General features: G+C 44.4%; 1 protein-coding gene across 6 annotated transcripts in view; it reads right to left on the bottom strand.

The window, feature by feature from the left end:
• Nucleotides 1–21,590, bottom strand: part of KIAA1755 (KIAA1755 ortholog) — a 157,180-nt gene that overhangs the window by 83,880 nt on the left and 51,710 nt on the right. For all 6 annotated transcript variants that reach the window (XM_068263368.1, XM_068263365.1, XM_068263364.1 and 3 more), the window contains exons 4-5: nt 20,876–20,999; nt 10,794–10,887 (exon numbers count right to left, since the gene is read on the bottom strand). In XM_068263368.1, coding sequence (XP_068119469.1) covers nt 10,794–10,887; nt 20,876–20,999 — 218 coding nt within the window. The remainder of the gene's footprint in view (nt 1–10,793; nt 10,888–20,875; nt 21,000–21,590) is intronic.

Below are 21,590 nucleotides of genomic sequence, written 5' to 3'. Positions count from 1 at the left end.
GTCATGTAACATCGCACATACCCGCCGGCCGAAAGATGAATCGGCGGAACACTTGTCATCAGGGAGACTTCGCTGGATCCATCTCCCTGCAATGCAAGGTGAGTACTTCGCTTTAGCCACATACAGTATACAGTACCAGTCTTAATCAAGGCCATTGTTTAGGCCGAAAGATGTTGGCTGTAGATGGCTTACACATCTCCAATAGACATTACTGCTAATATTAACTGCTGTTCACATGGATATGGAGTTTTCACTCACCTGTCTTCTCTCTACTTCTGGAGTTATAACCTACAGAAGAATTCCCAACCACTTAACCCCCTGCATACTGTCCTATGACTTCAAAGGTCATGTAGACTGCCTAGTTCTTGCTTGTATTAGTTTTTCAACTATACAATGCAGGTAACCGTTCGTTTGTACATCAACACACAGTACCTGCGTTGCTCTCCATTGCAGAGCTGATCCCATTCAGTGGGCCAAAACACAAAAGTGGGAACATCAGACACACCTGAGGAAGGGCAACGCCCGAAACATGTTGTGTGTATCTCTGTGTGCTCTCAATACAGTTTGATTTGCTGAGCCATTGCTGTGCCATCTCCATTTTGTTTGGAACATCAGACTGTGCAGCCTATGCATTTCTGATGTCCTTGCATAACGCACACTATGGGCTTGATTCACAAAAGGGTGTTAACATAGTTAGCACGCCTAAAAGCTTTGGACATGCAAACTAGGGTGCTAAGTAGTTTGCATGTCCAAAGCTGTTACTGAAGGCGTTAAGTTGGTGCACGCAAAACGTCACCGTTCGCATGCAAAGTACGCTTACATCCGCACAGTAGAAACAAGGCCTTTGAGTAGAAGGTGGGCGTCCTTTTGTTATGTACATAATGTAAAAGCCATATTTCTCCTCTTATAGGAGGTGAAGGTAGAGGGTGATTCATTTATGTGCTTTACCCCATCCCAGAGGTGTCTAGGGGCGTCCAGTAAAAAACGGCGCCGGTTAAATAATGGCGCCCCCTTCTGCCCGATATTTGTTTAAAACGATATTTATTGTTTTAATGGCGCAGACCTTGTGAACGTAATTTATCGTTTTAAAACCTGCTTTTTTTGTCCTACTTGAACAATATTTATCGTTTTAAACCCTGCTTTGCTGCCAATCAGAAAATGTCTGCCCGCCGACTTTAACGTTTAATAGCACAGCCCCCTTAAAAGATAGAAACACCAAATTTGCAGGGAATGTTAAGAAGAACAGTGGGAGCAAGAGGAAATTTTTTTTTCAAAAAGACCTTATACTTTTTGAGAAAGTCAATTTTAAAATTCTCCTTTTGACCGTGGGAAAATTAAACGCCCGACGACTTTAGCGGTTAATAGCAAAGCCCCCTTAAATGCCAGAAACCCCAAATATGCAGGGAATGTTAAGAAGAACAGTGGGAACAAGAGAAAACATTTTTTTTCAAAAAGACCTTATACTTTTTGAGAAAATCGATTTTAAAGTTGAAAGAAAAAAAAACGATACATTTAAATGCCGCTGGTCAGCATGTGGGAAATATTTCCCAGCAGTTAATAGCAGAAGCCCCTTACATCCTAGCAACACCACATTTGCAGGATATGTTAAAAAGATAGTGGGAAACAGTATTAAATTTTTTTTACAAATTGTTATTTTTGGGGAATGTTCTGAGTGTGGGAAATTTGAAAACAAAAATGGTGTAGGGTCCCCCCTCCCCAGCCTCTGTACCCCTTGTCCCCCATGCAGGCTGGGGGGGGGGGGGGGCATTTTTTTTCTAAATATTGTTTCCCATTATCTTTTTACCATATCCTGCAAATTTGGTGTTGCTAGGATGTAAGGGGCCTTTGCTATTAACTGCTGGGAAATATTTCCCACACGCTAACCAGCGGCATTTAAATGTATCGTTTTTTTTCTTTGAAATTTCAAATTGATTTTTTCAAAAAGTATAAGGCCTTTCCTCTTGTTCCCACTGTTCTTAACATTCCCTGCAAATTTGGTGTTTCTGGCACTTAAGGGGGCTTTGCTATTAACCGCTAAAGTTGGTGGGCGTTTAATTTTCCCACGGTCAGAAGGAGAATTTTAAAATCGATTTTCTCAAAAAGTATAAGGTCTTTTTGAAAAAAAAAAATGTCCTCTTGTTCCCACTGTTCTTTTTAACCACTTCACAACTGAGGGGTTTTACCCCTGAAACACCAGAGCAATTTTCACCTTTCAGCGCTCCTTCCATTCATTCGTCTATAACTTTATCATTACTTATCACAATGAAATGAACTATATCTTGGTTTTTTTTCGCCACTAATTAGGCTTTCTTTAGGTGGAACATTATGCCAAGAATTATTTTATTCTAAATGTGTTTTAATGGGAAAATAGGAAAAAATGTGGGGAAAAATTCATTATTTTTCAGTTTTTGGCCATTATAGTTTTTAAATAATGCATGCTACTGTAACTAAAACCCATGAAATGTATTTGCCCATTTGTCCCAGTTATAAAACCGTTTAAATTATGTCCCTTGCACAATGTTTGGCGCCAATATTTTATTTGGAAATAAAGGTGCATTTTTTTCAGTTTTGCGTCCATCTCTAATTACAAGCCCATAGTTTATAAAGTAACAGTGTTATACCCTCTTGACATAAATATTTTGAGAGTTCAGTCCCTAAAGTAACTATGTATTTTTTTATTGTAAATTTTTTTTTTAAATTACAAAAAATAAAAAAAAATTGGGGAGTGTGGGAGGTAATGAGTTAATTTATAGTGTAAAACTAATGTATTTGTATATGAAAAATGCTTTAGGGTGTAGTTTTACTATTTGGCCACAAGATGGCCACAGTAACTTTTTGCTCATGCGACCTGTAAGCGTCGGAAGGACGCTTACAGGAAGAGCAATGAGGCTGGAAAACTTTTTTTTTTCCCACAATGATCGCACTGCTTCTCATAGAAGCAGCTGATCATTGCAGGGGGCTTAGATCAACGAACGGGAACGGTTTTTCCCATTCATTGATCTCCGTGCGAGCGGCCGGCGGGTGCACGAGCGCGAGAGCGCGCGCACGAGCGAGTGGGAGCGCGGACAGCGGCGGGAGGTGCGGATATCTCCGTCCCTGGTGTTGACAGGGTGGAAAAAGGGGCGAAGATATCTGCACCTGTGGGGGTAAAGTGGTTAACATTCCCTGCAAATTTGGTATTTCTATCTTTTAAGGGGGCTGTGCTATTAAACATTAAAGTCGGCGGGCAGACATTTTCTAAATGGCAGCAAAGCAGGGCTTAAAACGATAAATATCGTTCAGGCAGGACAAAAAAAAGGAGGTTTTAAAACGATAAATATCGTTTTGACGGTCGGCGCCATTTTTTAACTTTATAAAACGATAAATATCGTTTAATAATGGTTTTCAATGAGGTGCCATTTTTATAGCGCCCGCGCCTGGTGCCATTTTTCACTGCTCCCGTCTAGGGGAGGCCAGGATGCAGCAGGATCTTAACATAACATCATCGATGAAACTCAAAGGGAATATAAAGTGTATCTTAGGGTGGAGTTTGGGGGTAAAAGGCAAAGTAAGAGAGTGGGATTGAGGGGGGCAGAAAAAAGCTCAACTGTGTGTAGGTGGGCTATATTTAGACATGACCAGAATACTTCCTAGTTGCTGCTAGTATTCTGCTATTCTAAGCAGAGAGCAAAGGAAAATCAGTTTTAATTTTCCAACACAACGTTTATTTATAACACATTGCTGGCCTCCATACTGGTCTCTTGAGAACTATCACATACTCTGCTACCGCTGTGTGTCTGTGCAGTCAGTGTGTAAACAGACAGCCTCTATATATGTTCAGTAGTATGGCTGCACTTCTAGTCTCAAATCTTGCCAATTGCTCCTCATGCTAATTATTACATGCTAATCGGATGTCAGTATTCATGAGAGTGAAGCCTACCAATTCACCATGAATCAGTTCCTTATTAATATGCATCTGTCTTCTCCAGTATCTATGAGACAGTGGGTTGTTAAGGAGGCCAACATTAAAGAGGAACTCTGTAAAATACATGTTATACCCAGGCATAAAGTTATATGAAGATATAGTTGACTTTTGGCTTGAGTTAATTCCTAGTGCTTTCTAGCCGAATTAACTGAAGAATCAATAAAGTTCCTCCTGAATTGGGATGGCAATGGGATTTACGGCTTTTTCACACTGAAAATTGCAAAACGCAGTTGCAACACATTCGCATTGCAAAGCGATGTTTCCCCAAGAATGCATAGGGGCAATGGACTGATGATTGCACAGCTATCAAACATAAGACTAGGTTTCCACTTGTGTGTTTTGCGTCAGATCTTTCTCTCAAAAATTTTTTTGCATTGATTTGACAGCTAATGGTAGTGAAGGGGGCTGTTTCCATTCATTGTGAATTTTCGTACGTGTTCGTACGCCTGAAAAAAATCTGAGGTCCTGCATCAGATTTTTACGTGATGTACGATTTGTGTACAATGCTTTGCATAGGCAACGCATAGGGCCTGTTTCCACTACACACAGATTCTGGATGCGGAAAAACCGACTTCATTGAAAGCCTATGGGCCTGTTTCCACTAAACGTGATTATTCTGATACAGATTTCCCATAGGCATCCATTGGAGTTAGTTCTCTGCATCCAGAATCAACATGTAGTTGAAATATACTCTTATTTGCATGAAAATTCACATTAAATCTATGGTTACAGGAAGTTGTCAGCAGTTATGACTGAGCTGTTACTAGGCAGATTGTTATATTTGACTTATTGGAATTTTCGCATACGAAAATTCACATAAAACGCGTACAGATTTACAAGCAAATTTTCACCAATCAGAAAAATCTATAAGATTTTTTTGGGATGTGAAAATTGGAAGAACAGTGGAAACATAGCCTTACGAATATGTATGAACAGGCTCATAGGGTTTATACAGTGGTGCAGCAACAGGGGGATGCAGAAGTTGCAACCACACCGGGGCCCCTGGACCAGAGGGGCCCACTAAGGGCTCTCTTTCATTCATATTATTAGCTTTTAATAGATGACGTCGGCGTAACTCCAAGAGCCGCTCACTGCTATGCAGTAGATGCCAACCTGGCGAGGTCGGCATCTGCACCGGAGGGGATCAGAAGCCACCGGAGCTGTGGTGAGGGCACAGGGCGGCTGCTAGAGGCTGGAGGAAGCCCCGGGTGAGTAGATTTTTGTTTTGGTTTTTTTTCTTGGCTTTAAGGCTCGTACACACTTTTTTTTTTACGACGACCGGCAAAAAATCGAGTGACGAGCGATCGGTTCCGTGATCTGATGTCGTGGTTACAGGAGCACAATTACATGGACGATGCTTGGTGACGTGCTGTGATAAGGACCACCACAGTGGATCAGATCTTTAAGATCCCCAACAACTCCCAAACAAAGTGCCGCGATCGTTTTCGTGCTGTCACGTGAGGTCACGTGTTCCCCCAGGTGGGAAAGTGGATCGTGGAACACTCGTCGTCAGGGGACATAGCTGTGATCCATCTTCCTGTGTCGTCAGATGAGTTTTCAGCTTAACGCTAAATACATCTATCTGACACTGCAGCTGTCCTTGATAGGTTTTGGGGCTCCATATCAATAGAGTGGAGCCCCAAGCTCCTTAGATACATCACTGCGTTTATCAAAGGATTACGTTTAGGCAGAAGGTTAAGAGAAGGGTTTTCAAGGCTCCAGTCGGTAGGAAGAAGTTATGTAGTGGATGGCTTTTATTAAAAAAAGGGTGGGGGTTGCACAGTGGAGTTGCTAGCGATAATGGGGCAAAACATTCATGGGGCCCTCAGATGTAGGCACTCTCAAGCAGTGCCCCCTGTACCTACCCTATGCATATGAGTTAATTGGGCAATTTAAATTCTCATGAGAGCTACACTACTAGAAGAAGCACAGTCACATGCGTACGCTGTAGCCCAATAATTTGGTGAGCAGCCTCTGTTTAATCCTTCCGTTTTCAGGCAGTGAATGTACTTGTACTCTTTCAAGGGTATTTATAGTTATGTGTGTTGGAATGTGTGTCCGTAATTACCTCCCGGCCACTGTTTATTAATTATTAGATGCTGAGCGGCAATTTCTACAGAAGAAGAGCATTGGATGTGCGCACACTTGTACTGAAAGTCTATACATCTGGTCTAAATAGGCGTTCCGTGCTATTCTGCTTGCCGCAATAAGACACTCAAGTTGACCTGAGGAAGCAAGATTAAACCAGCGAAACATGTCGGCTGTAGTGTTTCCAATAAAGTTGATCTTTTCAGCCCTTGCTGTTAGTTGACTTCCTTAAAGGACATATGGAGGCTGCCATATTTATTTCCTTTTAAACAATACCAGTCGCCTGACTTTTCTGCTGATCCTCTACCTCTAATACTTTTAGCCGTAGCCCCTGAACAAGCATGCAGCATATCAGGTGTGTCTGACATTATTATCAGATCTGACAAGATTAGCTGCATGCTTGTTTCTGCTGTGATTCGCACACTTCTGCAGCCAAATAGACCAGCAGGGCTGCCAGGCAGCTGGTATTGTTTTAAAGGAAATAAATATGGCTGCCTCCATATTCCCCTCACTACAGTTGTCCTTTAAGGTAAGCTAACCTTTACACTTTTAAACTTATTTTATAGTATTTGTGACATATCTGGAGCGCCTCCTTCCACCCTTTCATATACATCTGGTGGTTCATTTAATCACAATTGGGACGTTGTTGGTGGACATGGTATTTGCGGATTGGAGTTTGTGAAAATAACAGGTTTGGATTACACTGAAAGCTTTACTGTCACCATTATGACTTTTTTTTTTACTAAATTACTGTATAAAGGGATCAAATGGACCCCTAACCAGTGTACTATATGGGGTGGAAAATTGGGAGAACAGAGAATCTCACTCTTCTTCAGGGAATCATCATGTAAAGAGCACCAACATCTCCAATTAGCACTGGTGTTTTGTAATGAAAGGCCAGGGAGGAATCCCTCAGCTTATAAGCCCATACATTGGGAACCGATCTCTCGGGAAACACTGCTGGGCCGAGACAGTAGAGAAACGTAGTTAGCCTGTAGGCTAGTGATGTGTCCTGTTGCAATGTGGGGAGGGCCATATGTGATGTCACGGAGTGGGTGGGTGAAAAAGAAAGCTACAGGCCATTGCTCTGCCAAATTGATCCACTTGTCGAAATCGCTGGCTGGGAATCTGTCGGAGGCTGCTGTATGCACGTTGGATTATCGGCAGAAGCGGTCGTCATTGGCCTCCTCAGCTGACTTCAAAGAGGAACTCCAGCGAAAATAATGTAATAAAGTGCTTCATTTTTACAATAATTATGTATAAATGATTTAGTCAGTGTTTGCTCATTGTAAACTCTTTCTTCTCCCTGATTTACATTCCGACATGTATCACATGGTGACATTTTTATTGCTGGCAGGTGATGTCAGTGGAAGGAGATGCTGCTTGCTTTTTTGGCAGTTGAAAACAGCTGTAAACAGCTATTTCCCACAATGCAATGAGGTTCACAGACAGGAAACTGTCAGGATCATGGTCCTGACATCACACTGTGGGAGGGGTTTCACCACAATTTTAGCCATACAGACCCCCCTGATGATCCGTTTGAGAAAAGGTAAGGATTTCTCATGGGAAACGGGGTATCAGCTACTGATTGGGATGAAGTTCAATTCTTGGTTACGGTTTCTCTTTAATATATCGTGTTTATGGGCTTGATCTCCGAAGGTCACATGATAAGAAATGTACGCAGGTGCTTCACAGTGTACAAACTACTCCCTGTATCTCTACTTCTGGCAAACAGAGCTCGGAATATGTGTTTTTCTAAGTAAACATTCTGGAGAGTTTATAATAATTACTAGCTATTTATCACTTTCTGAAGAATAAGTCCAGTTACAATACAAATATTTTATTTTTCTATATTTAAATTCGCTCTCTATCCCATTAAAGCAAGCAGTCAAAACTCATTATAAAACAGTCTCGCTCTGGTAAGCAGTCTTAGCTATTATCACCTAATAAACTTTAAACAACTGTACTGCCTAATGGCACAATTAATCCTTAAATGTCATATTTGGGCAGGGCTCGCTGAATCGCAAACTTCTCCGCATTAACCACTTAGGAGCTCGGGAGATATTGTGCAATCTGGGAGTCTACAGATGTGGGGATTTCCAGGATTTTGTGGTTGGTCAGTCAACAGAGAGCTCATGCAATAATATTGCACAATTACAGCACTGAGCAGTCCTTGGCCCACACATCCCTGCTAATTGTGTGAATCACTGAGCACCAAATTGCTGTTTACATGAATACATGTCTGGAAGTCTTGCTAACACGATAGCAGTTGTAAAACTTGTGACCTCTTCTTTACCCCTAAATTGTATTTGCGTTTTCTTTTTTAATAGTGCACAGCTGCATTGGCCTGTATGTATAGACTGATAACACTATGTAAAGCCAGTTTGCAGCTTCTAAAGCTAGCAGATTTTTGTATTGAGTGGTATACATGCATGGGAGAGAGATTTAATTTAGCCCTTTTTGGTAAGAAAACCCCTAGAACATACAGTTCTGTTTTAGACAGCTATCCTCGAATCAGGCACTCTGGAACTGAAATGGGTACAGAAAAGGCCCACTAAGAATAAGGCTGAATTCAGCTGATAGGTATCAATGCATAATCCACAAACGTTTTTCGCATGCAAATTTTCCGGACACGATGCACGTTCTTCTGCATTCTTTTTTTACGTGTTCTTTCACGGTACCTAATAATATAATAATTCTATGAGAAATCGTATGCGGTGTGCAATTTTATGTTGCAAGATGGAAGTTTCTTTTCCAAACAGACAAATGAAATGCAATTTTGCAGACAAATCAAACGCTGATCGCCAGCAATCACTAAAGCACTGCCGCACAAGAAATCCTATGGTATTACTCACACTGCTGCGATTCCGGCGCATTTGCGATTTCCAATAATAGCAAATGTGCTGCATGTAGCATTTTTCCGGTGTTTGCTTTGCGATTCTCATTCACTGGAGAAATGCAAAATGCAATAACTGAAAAATCGCAGAACACTGCAATGCAAAATCCCTATCGCAATCACGTTTTGCGTTGGAGTGTGAACAGGGCTTAAGATGTAAGCATTTTTTTTACCGGGCAGTTAAGTAAGTGAATGCAATTTTTAAATAAAACATTTGAATCTCCATTGACTTCCTTTATATGGGTGTTAATCGCGTTTACGCAAATTTGTAATTCAGATGCGATTTTTGATAAGTGTTTACCCTGCCTGAACCCAGCCTAAGAACATCAGATAGGAGGAAAGGCTGGCTGAGCTAAACTAATTTACACTTCAGAAGAGGAAATTAAACAGAGATGTAATCATCTTCTATAAATATATAAATGGCTCATACAGAACATTAAGTGGAAAGTTATTTCATAAGGCCCCGCAAAACCTGAGCACCCTTCGAGGTTGAAAGAAAAGTAGCTGCAATAAGAGTTCTCTTCTGTGAAAATGTGGAGTACTCTTCCATCAAAACTGGTCCTGGTGGATACAGTAATTAAAGCACTACAGAACTGAATCAAACTGTACGAAGTGGCCATACCTGGAGCTTCTGTAGCATCCCCATATACTGTGTGGCCCCTCAGCTTCACCGGCCTCCCCTGCGTGTTGGAGCCATGCCCAACATTCACCACTGAAGGACGCATGCTCTGTCCAATCCACGTGCCCTTTTTTGGCTTACCCATGGCTGTGGGCATGCCTCAGCTGGGAGCATCTCGGGCATGCATGGTTACAAATATTTCTGAACCAACCCCCATGCCCAGAATGCTCCGAGGCGCGGCTGCTGTGCACAGCCATTCAGGAGTGTGAGCATAGAGTGCGCACGTAGTATACAGAGCATGCACCCTTGCTCTGAAATACTGGATTTTTTTTTCAAAAGGATCCAATAACGTGACCACCCTCAGAATTCAACTAAAAACCTTTGAAGCCAGAGCTTTCAGTCATGCTGCCCCTACCCTGTGGAATGCCTTGTCAAACGTAATCAAGACAGCTCCAACCCTGGGCATGTTTAAATCAAAACTGATTACTTCCCTAAATAAACCTAAACGTTGTGCTTTTCACTGTAGCACTCATTGATTAAAGAGAGCCGAAGGTGGGCTCATAAAATACAAAAAATAAATGCGGGGAGCTGGGCGGAAAAGGTAGCCGCAAAAACCGGCGCTCTCATGGGCCTCAATGGCCTACTTTCACTTTTGTGACCTCTGGGTCACGACGCTGGAGGGAGAGAGATCTCTCCCACACAGCAGCGTGCAGAGAAGCGGGGAGAGTGGCAGGGGGCACGGCCAAGGAGAGAAAGCTGCCCAATGGCAGCTCTGGAAAGCCTGCAGGAACGCCCCTAGTGGGCGTTTTGAGTAGGGTTTCCCTCTCCTCCATTTACGCTCTGAGATAGCGACACATATTGTCGCTAATTTCAGGGGGCTATAGCGCAGCAGTGGGGGGGGGGGGGGCAGAGAGCGGAGAGAGTGGCGGTGTGGGGACACAGAGGCATATCATGAGGCAGAGAACATGTCTCTGTGTCCCATCTTCCCCACAAGGAACCACCTCAGGTTCTCTTTAAATAGGCCTATTTTGGGCCCAAATCCAGGTTGAGACCCAGTCGCTTCTTTTGTCTAGTTGATTATAGCTGCCAGACACTTCCATTTTGTGCCAACAGCTCAGTGTAACAACTTACAGTTCATCAGTCTATATTCAACAGAAACAGGTGAGTCCACAATAGAAGAATTCTGAGAGGACTTTTTCTAACCAAACACTTTAAACTGCTCTCACCTGGGTGCACTGCAGAGCTGCATGAAGGCACGAGGACGGAGGGTGCTTTCTGGCATCCACTAAAACCATCACTCCCAGGTCTTTTACCTCCTTCCTGTAGACACAAGGGTAGACAATACAGATGGTCAATGAGAAATAATTCCTACTTGCATGCAAATTGTATGCACAGTAACATTGTACTTCCTGCCAGTTTTTTTTACATCGACTAACTTTAGTAAGCAACAGTTTAGACAGGCATCATCCAACACCATAAATTATCAGGGGTGTAACTAGAAATCACAGGACCCTACTTTGAAACTTTGGGCTCCCTCCCCGCTCCGCCCCTTGCTTTCTGCACAGATAAACTGAGAACAAATGCTATTTAATTGGCTAGTGCGTTTTCCCCATGAAGATAAAAACAGACAGTAGTGAAGCACTGGGAGAATTTTCTCCATTCGCTTCTATGATAAAACGTGCATGTTTTCACACATACAGACACACATGGTGTGCAAAAAATGCATACAGACAACCGACAGATGAGTGTGCTCCCAGCCTCAGCTTATTACACTAACTCTGTCCATCTCTGATGGAGCAGAACTGGCTCTGCAGACTTCTTCAGCATCACTGCAGTACAGAGCACTTGGGATGGGGTAGAGAGGTTGGGGACTGGGCACTGTACACAAAACCCTGCGGAACACTGAATAGGGACTGTCTACAAATCATTGGTCTCTATTCACTAAGCTTATCTCCTGTCTTTAATAAGGTTTCTAGTGTTATCACCATGGTGATAAGGCATGTAGGAATCTTAACTCTTCTGCCTTTAAAGGTAGCCATACACTGGTCGATTTGCCATCAGATTTGACCAACAGATAGATCCCTCTCTGATCGAATCTGATCAGAGAGGGATCGTATGGCTGCCTTTACTGCAAACAGATTGTGAATCGATTTCAGCCTGAAACCGATCACAATCTGCTGAGCTGCCGCCCCCGGGCCCCCGCATACATTACCTGAAGCCTGGTCCCGGGCATCTTCTCCGCATCGGCTCCCGGCAGGCATCTTCTCCGCATCAGCTTCTGCATCCCGGCATAACTTTCTGTCACTCCAGTGACAGCGGAAGTTCAAATAGAGCGCCCTCTATTTGTACTTCCGCTGTCACTGCAGTGACACAGGAAGTTATGCTGGTTGCTGGGATGCGGCAGCTGATGCAGAGAAGATGCCAGCCGGGAGTCGGGAGGTGATGCGGAGAAGATTCCGGGAGCCAGCTTCAGGTAATGTATACCTGTGTCGGTCGTACGCCGCTAGCGATGCGCTCCTTACCCGCGGCGATCGACGGTAATTTTCCGCACACCGCGATCGACGGGACCAATCTATTTCGGGCCGAAATAGATCGAAAATTAGCGTGTTGCGTGAATGATTTGACAGCAGATTAGATCCCAGTGATCGAATCTGCTGTCGATCGGCGGGAAATCGGGCCAGTGTATGGCCAGCTTAAGTTAAGGAGAGCTCTCTAAAATTAACATTTCAATCGTTAAAATAACTACAGAATTCTAAAGTTAAAGACAGGCTGTTAATTTTCATGTGAACATAACTACAGAGGAGGTAACTTAAGGACAGATCTGATAAGATAACTCTCTCACTGTGAAAACTTATCTCTACAGCTTAAAGAGACAAAGAATAAATAGATTTATACATACCTGGGGCTTCCTCCAGCCCCCATAAGCGCCGTACTGCGCAGGCACATGCCTAAAGAGACGGAGGGAGTTCCTGTGTATGTGAAAAACTGACCGCATCCGGCGCAAGTAACGGGACCCGGTACCGGCGGATAGAGGCAGCGGAGAGAGGCAGCGTGGGAGCGATCCAGGCTTATGGGGCTGGAGGAAGCCCCAGGTATGTATAAAATCTTTTTGCATTTTTAAGGTTCCCCTCGTCTCTGGTTCCCTTTAATAAGGCAAGATTGATGTGTGGTGGCAAGTTTTCTCTTCCCTTATTGTCTCCAGCATGATCTTAGTGAATTGAGGTCATTGTCTACAAAACTTTGTGTGACTCGTTATCAGTGGCCGAGCAGAGGCAGTCATTAATACAATTGTGCAGAAAGCAGAAAGGACAGGGAAAAGAATCTTCTCCCCCCACGGTGGCCCCTTGCGGCTTCTGGGCCCCCTGCGGTTGCATCCCTTGCAGGGTCTATTGTTACACCCCTGATAATAAATGCTAGCTCAATATTTATAATAAAAACAACTAGTGTAGAGTGGATCTATTTACTTGATTCAGACCATTTAGGGGCTTCTTGGAAGGTTAGTAAATTTGCAGTTTTGTAATTGAAGCACAATGCATACACCAGCAGTAAGGGTTTTTGTTTTTGCATTTTTTTCAAGAAGCCCTAGGCCAGACTAATTTTATATATATATATATATATATATATATATATATATATATATATATATATATATATATATATATATATATATATATATATATACAGTGGTGTGAAAAACTATTTGCCCCCTTCCTGATCCCTTATTCTTTTGCATGTTTGTCACACTTAAATGTTTCTGCTCATCAAAAACCGTTAACCATTAGTTAAAGATAACATAATTGAACACAAAATGCAGTTTAAATGATGGTTTTTATTATTTAGTGAGAAAAAAAACCTCAAAACCTACATGGCCCTGTGTGAAAAATAAATTGCCCCCTGAACCTAATAACTGGTTGGGCCACCCTTAGCAGCAATAACTGCAATCAAGCGTTTGCGATAACTTGCAACAAGTCTTTTACAGTGCTCTGGAGGAATTTTGGCCCACTCATCTTTGCAGAATTGTTGTAATTCAGCTTTATTTGAGGGTTTTCTAGCATGAACTGCCTTTTTAAGGTCATGCCACAACATCTCAATAGGATTCAGGTCAGGGCTTTGACTAGGCCACTCCAAAGTCTTCATTATGTTTTTCTTCAGCCATTCAGAGGTGGATTTGCTGGTGTCTTTTGGGTCATTGTCCTGCTGCAGCACCCAAGATCGCTTCAGCTTGAGTTGACAAACAGATGGCCGGACATTCTCCTTCAGGATTTTTTGGTAGACAGTAGAATTCATGGTTCCATCTATCACAGCAAGCCTTCCAGGTCCTGAAGCAGCAAAACAACCCCAGACCATTACACTACCACCACCATATTTTACTGTTGGTATGATGTTCTTTTGCTGAAATGCTGTGTTACTTCTACGACAGATTTAACAGGACACGCACCTTCCAAAAAGTTCAACTTTTGTCTCGGCGGTCCACAAGGTATTTTCCCACAAGTCTTGGCAATCATTGAGATATTTTTTTAGCAAAATTGAGACGAGCCTTAAAGAGACCCTGTAACAACAAAAACCTCCCCTGGGGGGTACTCACCTCGGGTGGGGGAAGCCTCCGGATCCTAATGAGGCTTCCCACGCCGTCCTCTGTCCCACGGGGGTCTTGCTGCAGCCCTCCGAACAGCCGGCGACAGAGCCGACTGTAGCTTCAATATTTACCTTTGCTGGCTCCAGCGGGGGCGCTGTGGCTGCTTTCGGCACGGAAATAGACGGAAATACCCGATCTCCGTCGGGTCCGCTCTACTGCGCAGGCGCCGGAAACTTGCGCCTGCGCAGTAGAGCAGACCCGACGGCGATCGGGTATTTCCGCCTACTTCGGAGCCGACAGAGCGCCTGCACAGGAGCCAGGAAGGTAAATATTACGTCACCGCTGCACGGAGGGCTGCAGCGAGACCCCTGACGGATGGAGGACGGCGTGGGAAGCCTCATTAGGATCCGGAGGCTTCCCCCACCCGAGGTGGGTACCCCCCAGGGGACATTTTGGGCTTGATTCACAAAGCGGTGCTAACTGTTAGCACGCCTGTGAAAACCCCCTTAGCACGTCTAAACAAGCTTTTCGCGCATAAAACTTTACGCGCGTAAAGTTTTATGCGCGTAAAACTTTACGCGCGTACTGCACAGAGCGCAGGGCGCACCGCGCGAAGTGCCCATTAAAGCCTATGGGACTTAGCGCGCATAAAACTTTGCGCGCGTAAAACTTTACGCGCGCAAAGTTAGCGCGCGATCTGATTGAGAAATCCGGTGCTAACCTACTTAGCACCCTGGTTAGCGCGTCTAAAGACTTTAGACGTGCTAAGTAGGTTAGCACCGCTTTGTGAATCAAGCCCTTTGTCGTTACAGTTCCTCTTTAATGTTCTTTTTGCTTAAAAGTGGTTTGCGCCTTGGATATCTGCCATGCTGGACGTTTTTGCCCAGTCTCTTTCTTATGGTGGAGTTGTGAACACTGACCTTAATTGAGGCAAGTGAGGCCTGCAGTTCTTTAGATGTTGTCCTGGGGCCTTTTGTGGCCTCTCGGATGAGTTTTCTCTGCGCTCTTGGGGTAATTTTGGTCGGCCAGCCACTCCTGGGAAGGTTCATCACTGTTCCATGTTTTTGCCATTTGTGGATAATGGCTCTCACTGTGGTTCGCTGGAGTCCCAAAGCTTTAGAAATGGCTTTATAACCTTTACCAGACTTATAGATCTCAATTACAGTACTTTTGTTCTCATTTGTTCCTCAATTTCTTTGGATCTTGGCATGATGTCTAGCTTTTGAGGTGCTTTTGGTCTACTTCTCTGTGTCAGATAGCTCCTATTTAAGTGATTTCTTGATTGAAACAGGTTTGGCAGTAATCAGGCCTGGGGGTGACTACAGAAATTGAACTCAGGTAAACCACAGTTAAGTTATTTTTTAACAAGGGGGGCAATCACTTTTTCACACAGGGCCATGTAGGTTTTGATTTTTTTTTCCTCACTAAATAATAAAAATCATCATTTAAAACTGCATTTTGTGTTCAATTATGTTATCTTTGACTAATAGTTAACGGTTTCTGATGAGCAGAAACATTTAAGTGTGACAAACATGCAAAAGAATAAGGAATCAGGAAGGGGGCAAATAGTTTTTCACACCACTGTATATATATATATATATATATATATATATATATATATATATATATATATATAAATATATACATTCATTTTTTATATATATATATATATATATATATATATATATATATATATATATATATATATATATATATATATATATATATATATATTAGTCTGGACTAGGGCTTCTTGACAAAAATGCAAAATTTGCAACACACAAGATAGTACAGTGGCATTAATTAGCGGTTTGACCATTTTTTAGGTCTGAGTGCTGCAGGTCTCTGGAAAAGAGACTCGTCTTCACTCTGCAAGTTTCAGAGCTGCTGTTCTGGGGAGGGACACTTGTCATGCAAATTGCTTAGCTGCTTCCTTTGATGGCTTGCAGTATAAATACCATTTCTTCCCAGAATTCCCTGCTGGTCATACTGGTTTGTTCCTGCTTACTTACCTGGAGTGTCAGCCTTTGCAAATCGTTTGCTAAGATTATCTTAGAGTAATTCCTTGGGAGTGCACTAGGCATTCCTTCTAGCGTTGTCAGGTTGTATTACCGTATATACTCGCATACAAGCCGAATTTTTGACCCCCAAAAAGGGGGTCAAAAGTTGGGGGGTCGGCTTGTATGCGAGTCTTCCCTGGTGGTATAGTGGTGGGTGGTGGGTGTTCCGCGCCCCGCTCCCCCCCCTCCCCGCTCCCCCCGCGGCCGCCGCTGCTATTACCTGCAGGCAGCGGCCGCTTCCTAATCCGCGTTCCTCTTCTTAAACTTTTCAGCGTGTATCACAGCAGCGCGCCCGGCGCTGCTGCTGTGACGATGCAGGGGCAGGAAAGAGCGGTTCCCTTGGTAACGGCGATACAGATCGCCGTTATAGGGAGCCGCGCTCTTTCCTGCACTCTGCATCGTCACAGCAGCAGTGCCGGGCGCGCTGCTGTGATACACGCTGAAAAGTTTAAGAAGAGGAACGCGGATTAGGAAGCGGCCGCTGCCTGCAGGTAATAGCAGCGGCGGGGAGGGAGCCGGGAGTACTACCTACCTATGCTGGGCACTATACTGGCTAAACTGGGCACTATACTGGCTAAACTGGGCACTATACTGGCTAAACTGGGCACTATATTGGCTAAACTGGGCACTATACTAGCTAAACTGGGCACTATATTGGCTAAACTGGGCACTATACTAGATAAACTGGGGCACTATACTGGCTAAACTGGGCACTATACTAGCTAAACTGGGGCACTATACTAGCTAAACTGGGCACTATATTGGCTAAACTGGGCACTATACTAGCTAAACTGGGCACTATACTAGCTAAACTGGGCACTATACTGGCTAAACTGGGCACTATACTGGCTAAATTGGGCACTATACTAGCTAAACTGGGCACTATACTAGCTAAACTGGGCACTATACTGGCTAAACTGGGCACTATACTGGCTAAACTGGGCACTATACTAGCTAAACTGGGCACTATACTAGCTAAACTGGGCACTAAACTGGGCACTATACTGGCTAAACTGGGCACTATACTAACTAAACTGGGCAGTGTTCTCCCCAGGCTTAATTAGGTGGGCGGGCCGCCCGGGTGTTTTGAAACCCCGCCCGCCTGTTGGTATGCACTTGCGTAGCTAGCAAATGTCACTGCTGTAATCTGCAGGCAGGAGCGCTCGGCTGGGGCACGGAAGCAAAAGCCATCGCAAGCAAAAGCCATCGCTTTGCAGTGCAGGAGCGCTCCTCTGCCTGGGTGACCTCACCTTCCTAGTGGAGCTGTGATTGGCTGGGCGGGTTGTAAGGGGCGGGACTTGGGCAGCACGATAAGACAGAACAGCAGCCGTCCGCATACACATGCTGGCACTAATGCTGTGTGACTTGAGGCTGGGGAGAGAGCCTGGGGCTGCAGGCAGACTCTCACTCCCCAGCAAATATGGACAATTGTTTCCTCTGCCCTGGGCTGGCTGCATGAATGTCAGCAGCCAGTCCCATCCTCTCCAGGCAGCTCCGAGGCTGAGTCACATGTGATCGGGCAGTGCAGGGCACGGAGTTCTGCCGCCCCGCCCCCTTTTTCCCCGGCTGCTTGACTTTAACACACACGCTCTTCTGATGTGGTGGGAGAAGTTGTAAACTCTGCAGATAAGTAATGATCTCCCTTCCACTGGATGAGGTCTCTGCTATTGTCCTCTAACCAGCAGGAGCACGTTTTATCTGATTTTTCAGCTTGTGAGAGGGCAGGGAGCTGTCAAGCTAGGGGACTGATAAAACAAACATGACTGTATTGACCTGCAATTTAGATTAGCTGACTTGGAGGGGATGGAGGCTGCTGCTGACTCGTTTCTGTCTCAATCCCGTATTATTATTATTATTTGGTATTTATATAGCACAAACATCTTCTGCAGTGCTGTACAGAGTATATTGTCTTGTCATTTAACTGTCCCTTAGAGCGGCTCACAATCTAATTCCTACCATAGTCATATGTCATAAGTATGTATCATGTAGTGTATGTTTTGTAGTCTAGGGCCAATTTAGGGGGGGCCAATTAACTTATCTGTGTGGTTTTAGGATGTGGGAGGAAACCGGAGTGCCCGGAGGAAACCCACACAGACACTGAGAGAACATACAAACTTGTAGATGGTGCCCTGGCTGGCATTCAAACGGGGGACCCAGCGCTGCAAGGAAAGAGTGCTAACCACTACGTCACCATGATGCCCAAACCAGTCTCCCCATGAAATGCAACTGTAACACCCATTTGTAGTGTTCTTCCCAAGCTCTTTAAGACAGTTGTTTCACCTGGCTAATTTTGAGGAGCACCTGGCTCAACTCCTCATTCTCCTCCTTATACTGTAAGGGGGAAAAAAATCCCCCCCCCCCTCGCAACTCGCACACCACCCGGCTACTCTTTCATGCCACCCGGCTGGAAAAAAATTCTGGGGAGAACACTGCTGGGCACTATACTGGCTAAACTGGGCACTTTACTAGCCATACTGGGGCACTATACTAGCTAAACTGGGCACTATACTAGCTAAACTGAGGCACTACCTACCCATACTGGGCGCTATACTGGGCACTATACTGGCTATACTGGGCACTTTACTAGCTATACTGGGCACTATACTAGCTATACTGGACACTACCTACCTATACTGGGCACTATACTAGCTATACTGGGACACACTGGGGGGCTGCACCAATCCAGCATTTCCTACCCCCGGCTTATATGGGGGTCAATCATTTTTCCCAGTTTTTTCAGGGAAAAGTTGGGGGGTCGGCTTATATGCGGGTCGGCTTATATGCGAGTATATACGGTATCTGTTTTGCCTTGTACTGTCTATCTGTTGCGATTGTCTTGTCGTCAGCGGCGGTCGACAGGAAATCGTACTGTCTGTTGGGATCGCATTCGCCCTAGCGGTAGTGGTGGTGGTTCCTTCTGTCTGGGAGTGTAGGCCAGAGCTGCGGTTGCTACTGGCTACTCCTTCTGTCTGTCTTGTCTGGAGCGAACGCTTGCTGTAGGCTCGGTGAGGCAACCGTTTAGCAAGCGTTCACGTTCTCTTTTCGTTTTTGTGTTACATTGGTTAGTTAGGGTTGGCGTGCTTTGTCTCTGTTGCGCTTTTCGTGCGGAGACCGCGCCATTAGCGTGCTTTGTCGCTGTTGCACTTTTCGCGCGGCGACCGTGCTTAGCGAGTGCGTTTGTTATTTTCCTTGCCGTTCTGATCATTGTTATTTGCTGTGTCTTTCTTGCTACATTTGTGCTCTGTCTTACTCGGTCTTGTGTCACTATTGGCAATTGCCACTCTTGCGATTGCATTCCCACTGCGTTTCCACTGTTGTGTGTTCGCCGTCGTCGGGTGGCGACTAGATTGGTGGACACACATACATTCTGTCTCTGTGCTCACTTTCTCTCTACAGGTGCTTAGCACCAAAGCTGGGTTCTGTCGTTTTATACGCTTGTGGAGGACTTCCGCAGTGTCAGCGCACATCTTGTGCGCTAACCACGGAGATAATTCCGCAATCGTTACAAAGTTCCTTTTAATGTCTGGGCATCAGCACACAGAAGGTAGGCAGGGTCAGCTCAGACCTCACAGCGAAAGGCAGGTTGCTGTTCCCTCCAACCTCCTCTCCTGTGGGTGATAATGAGATAGGGGGAGGAGTGTGGACAGTTCCCAGACTGCTGTTCACTCTAAATAAGCTGAAACTGACATTTACACAGAGAGTTTGTTTTGCAAATCCAGCGAGCTAGGTAATAAAATAATGAATGATTTTTTTTTTTAATAATGGTGCTTTTCTGGCAGCGCAATAACACTATATATGAAGGCTAATTTTTTGAGTTCAAGTCCACTTTACCAAGTTACCCTAATATTTGTTTATTTATTCACTTCAAGAAGGGGAAAAAGGTGTGTGTATGGCACATCCCATCAATTGGAAACCTCAAAGAGCAACAAAGTGTAATCACATAGCAAAACAATCTTTCCAGCGTCCTCAGTTATATGCTTGCTGTTAGATTGCCAAATTCTGCCACTCAGACGTGTGCACGGCTCATCAAAGAAGAAACTCACATCAATATCTGATTCCAAGAAGAAAGCAAAGAGCATGCACCTTCCATCTAAATAGTGCTGTTTAATGGCAGTGAAGACAACCTGTAAATTCGTGCAGGCATTTCATATCGATACAGTATGGCATAAAGTATGCTTGTCAGACATCTCTTACGTGACCGGCAAAGAAACCTTCGGTGGCTGGTGCTGGAGGTGGGTGCCCGGCTAAGAGTGGGGAGGCGACGGCCGTTTCGCGTCTATGCGACGCTTGGTCACGCGTTCCACTGTCCACCGACAGTGGAACGCGTGACCAAGCGTCGCATAGACGCGAAACGGCCGTCGCCTCCCCACTCTTAGCCGGGCACCCACCTCCAGCACCAGCCACCGAAGGTTTCTTTGCCGGTCACGTAAGAGATGTCTGACAAGCATACTTTATGCCATACTGTATCGATATGAAATGCCTGCACGAATTTACAGGTTGTCTTCACTGCCATTAAACAGCACTATTTAGACGGAAGGTGCATGCTCTTTGCTTTCTTCTTGGAATCAGATTTGTTTATTTATACCAACCATTTACACCATAGAGCTCAGTCATACAGATGAATAACCAACCAGGAGTAGAGCCTGTACTCTGGGTAGTCATGTGATCTCACCTGGCCACAGAACACAGGTAAAGCAGCAGACGAGCGACCTCCTTTACGGAGCACCACGGGGCCTCCCAGGCTGAGCTGTCTGTGGTTACCTGGATTATAGCTCTGCCCATCTTGTCCCGGCTACCTAGAATTACAACAACATTCATTATCCCTCTGCAGACAGACAATCACAGCATGCCAGTACATTCATTTTGGACAAACTTAATTTCACACTGGAATTCTTCAGAAGCACTTGAAAGAGACACAAGGTTTTGTGGATATCTTTTGGGAGGATACAGGTTTTATCATTATTTACATTTACAGTAGAATCCCTTTATAGTAAACTCCAATGGACCGGTCCAAGTAGTTTACTACTGTATATCAGAAGTTTACTATATCAGGACTCATAAATTATACATTGTCTATTAATACAGGTGCATGGCCAGGACATGGGGACTAAAGGTACTCATACATCTAGTGATTTTGGCAGCCAAATGACCAAGAGACAGATCTCAGAACTGATCGGAGAGAGATCTGTAGCCGCCATAAACCACAGGCCGATTCCCGATCGATTTCAACATGAAAGCTTTTGGGAATCGGCCTAGTGATTTGAAAGGTTAACTTTTGTGATTTTACAGGCAATATTACAATTTCTTAAAGGAAACCTGAGACGGTACGCTGTGCCAGCTTTAGGACCTGTTTCCACTACACGCAGATTGGATGCAGAATAGATGCA

This window comes from Hyperolius riggenbachi, chromosome 12 (assembly GCF_040937935.1).
Source record: "Hyperolius riggenbachi isolate aHypRig1 chromosome 12, aHypRig1.pri, whole genome shotgun sequence".
NCBI lineage: Eukaryota > Metazoa > Chordata > Amphibia > Anura > Hyperoliidae > Hyperolius > Hyperolius riggenbachi.
This window is presented reverse-complemented; position numbering and strand designations above follow the sequence as displayed.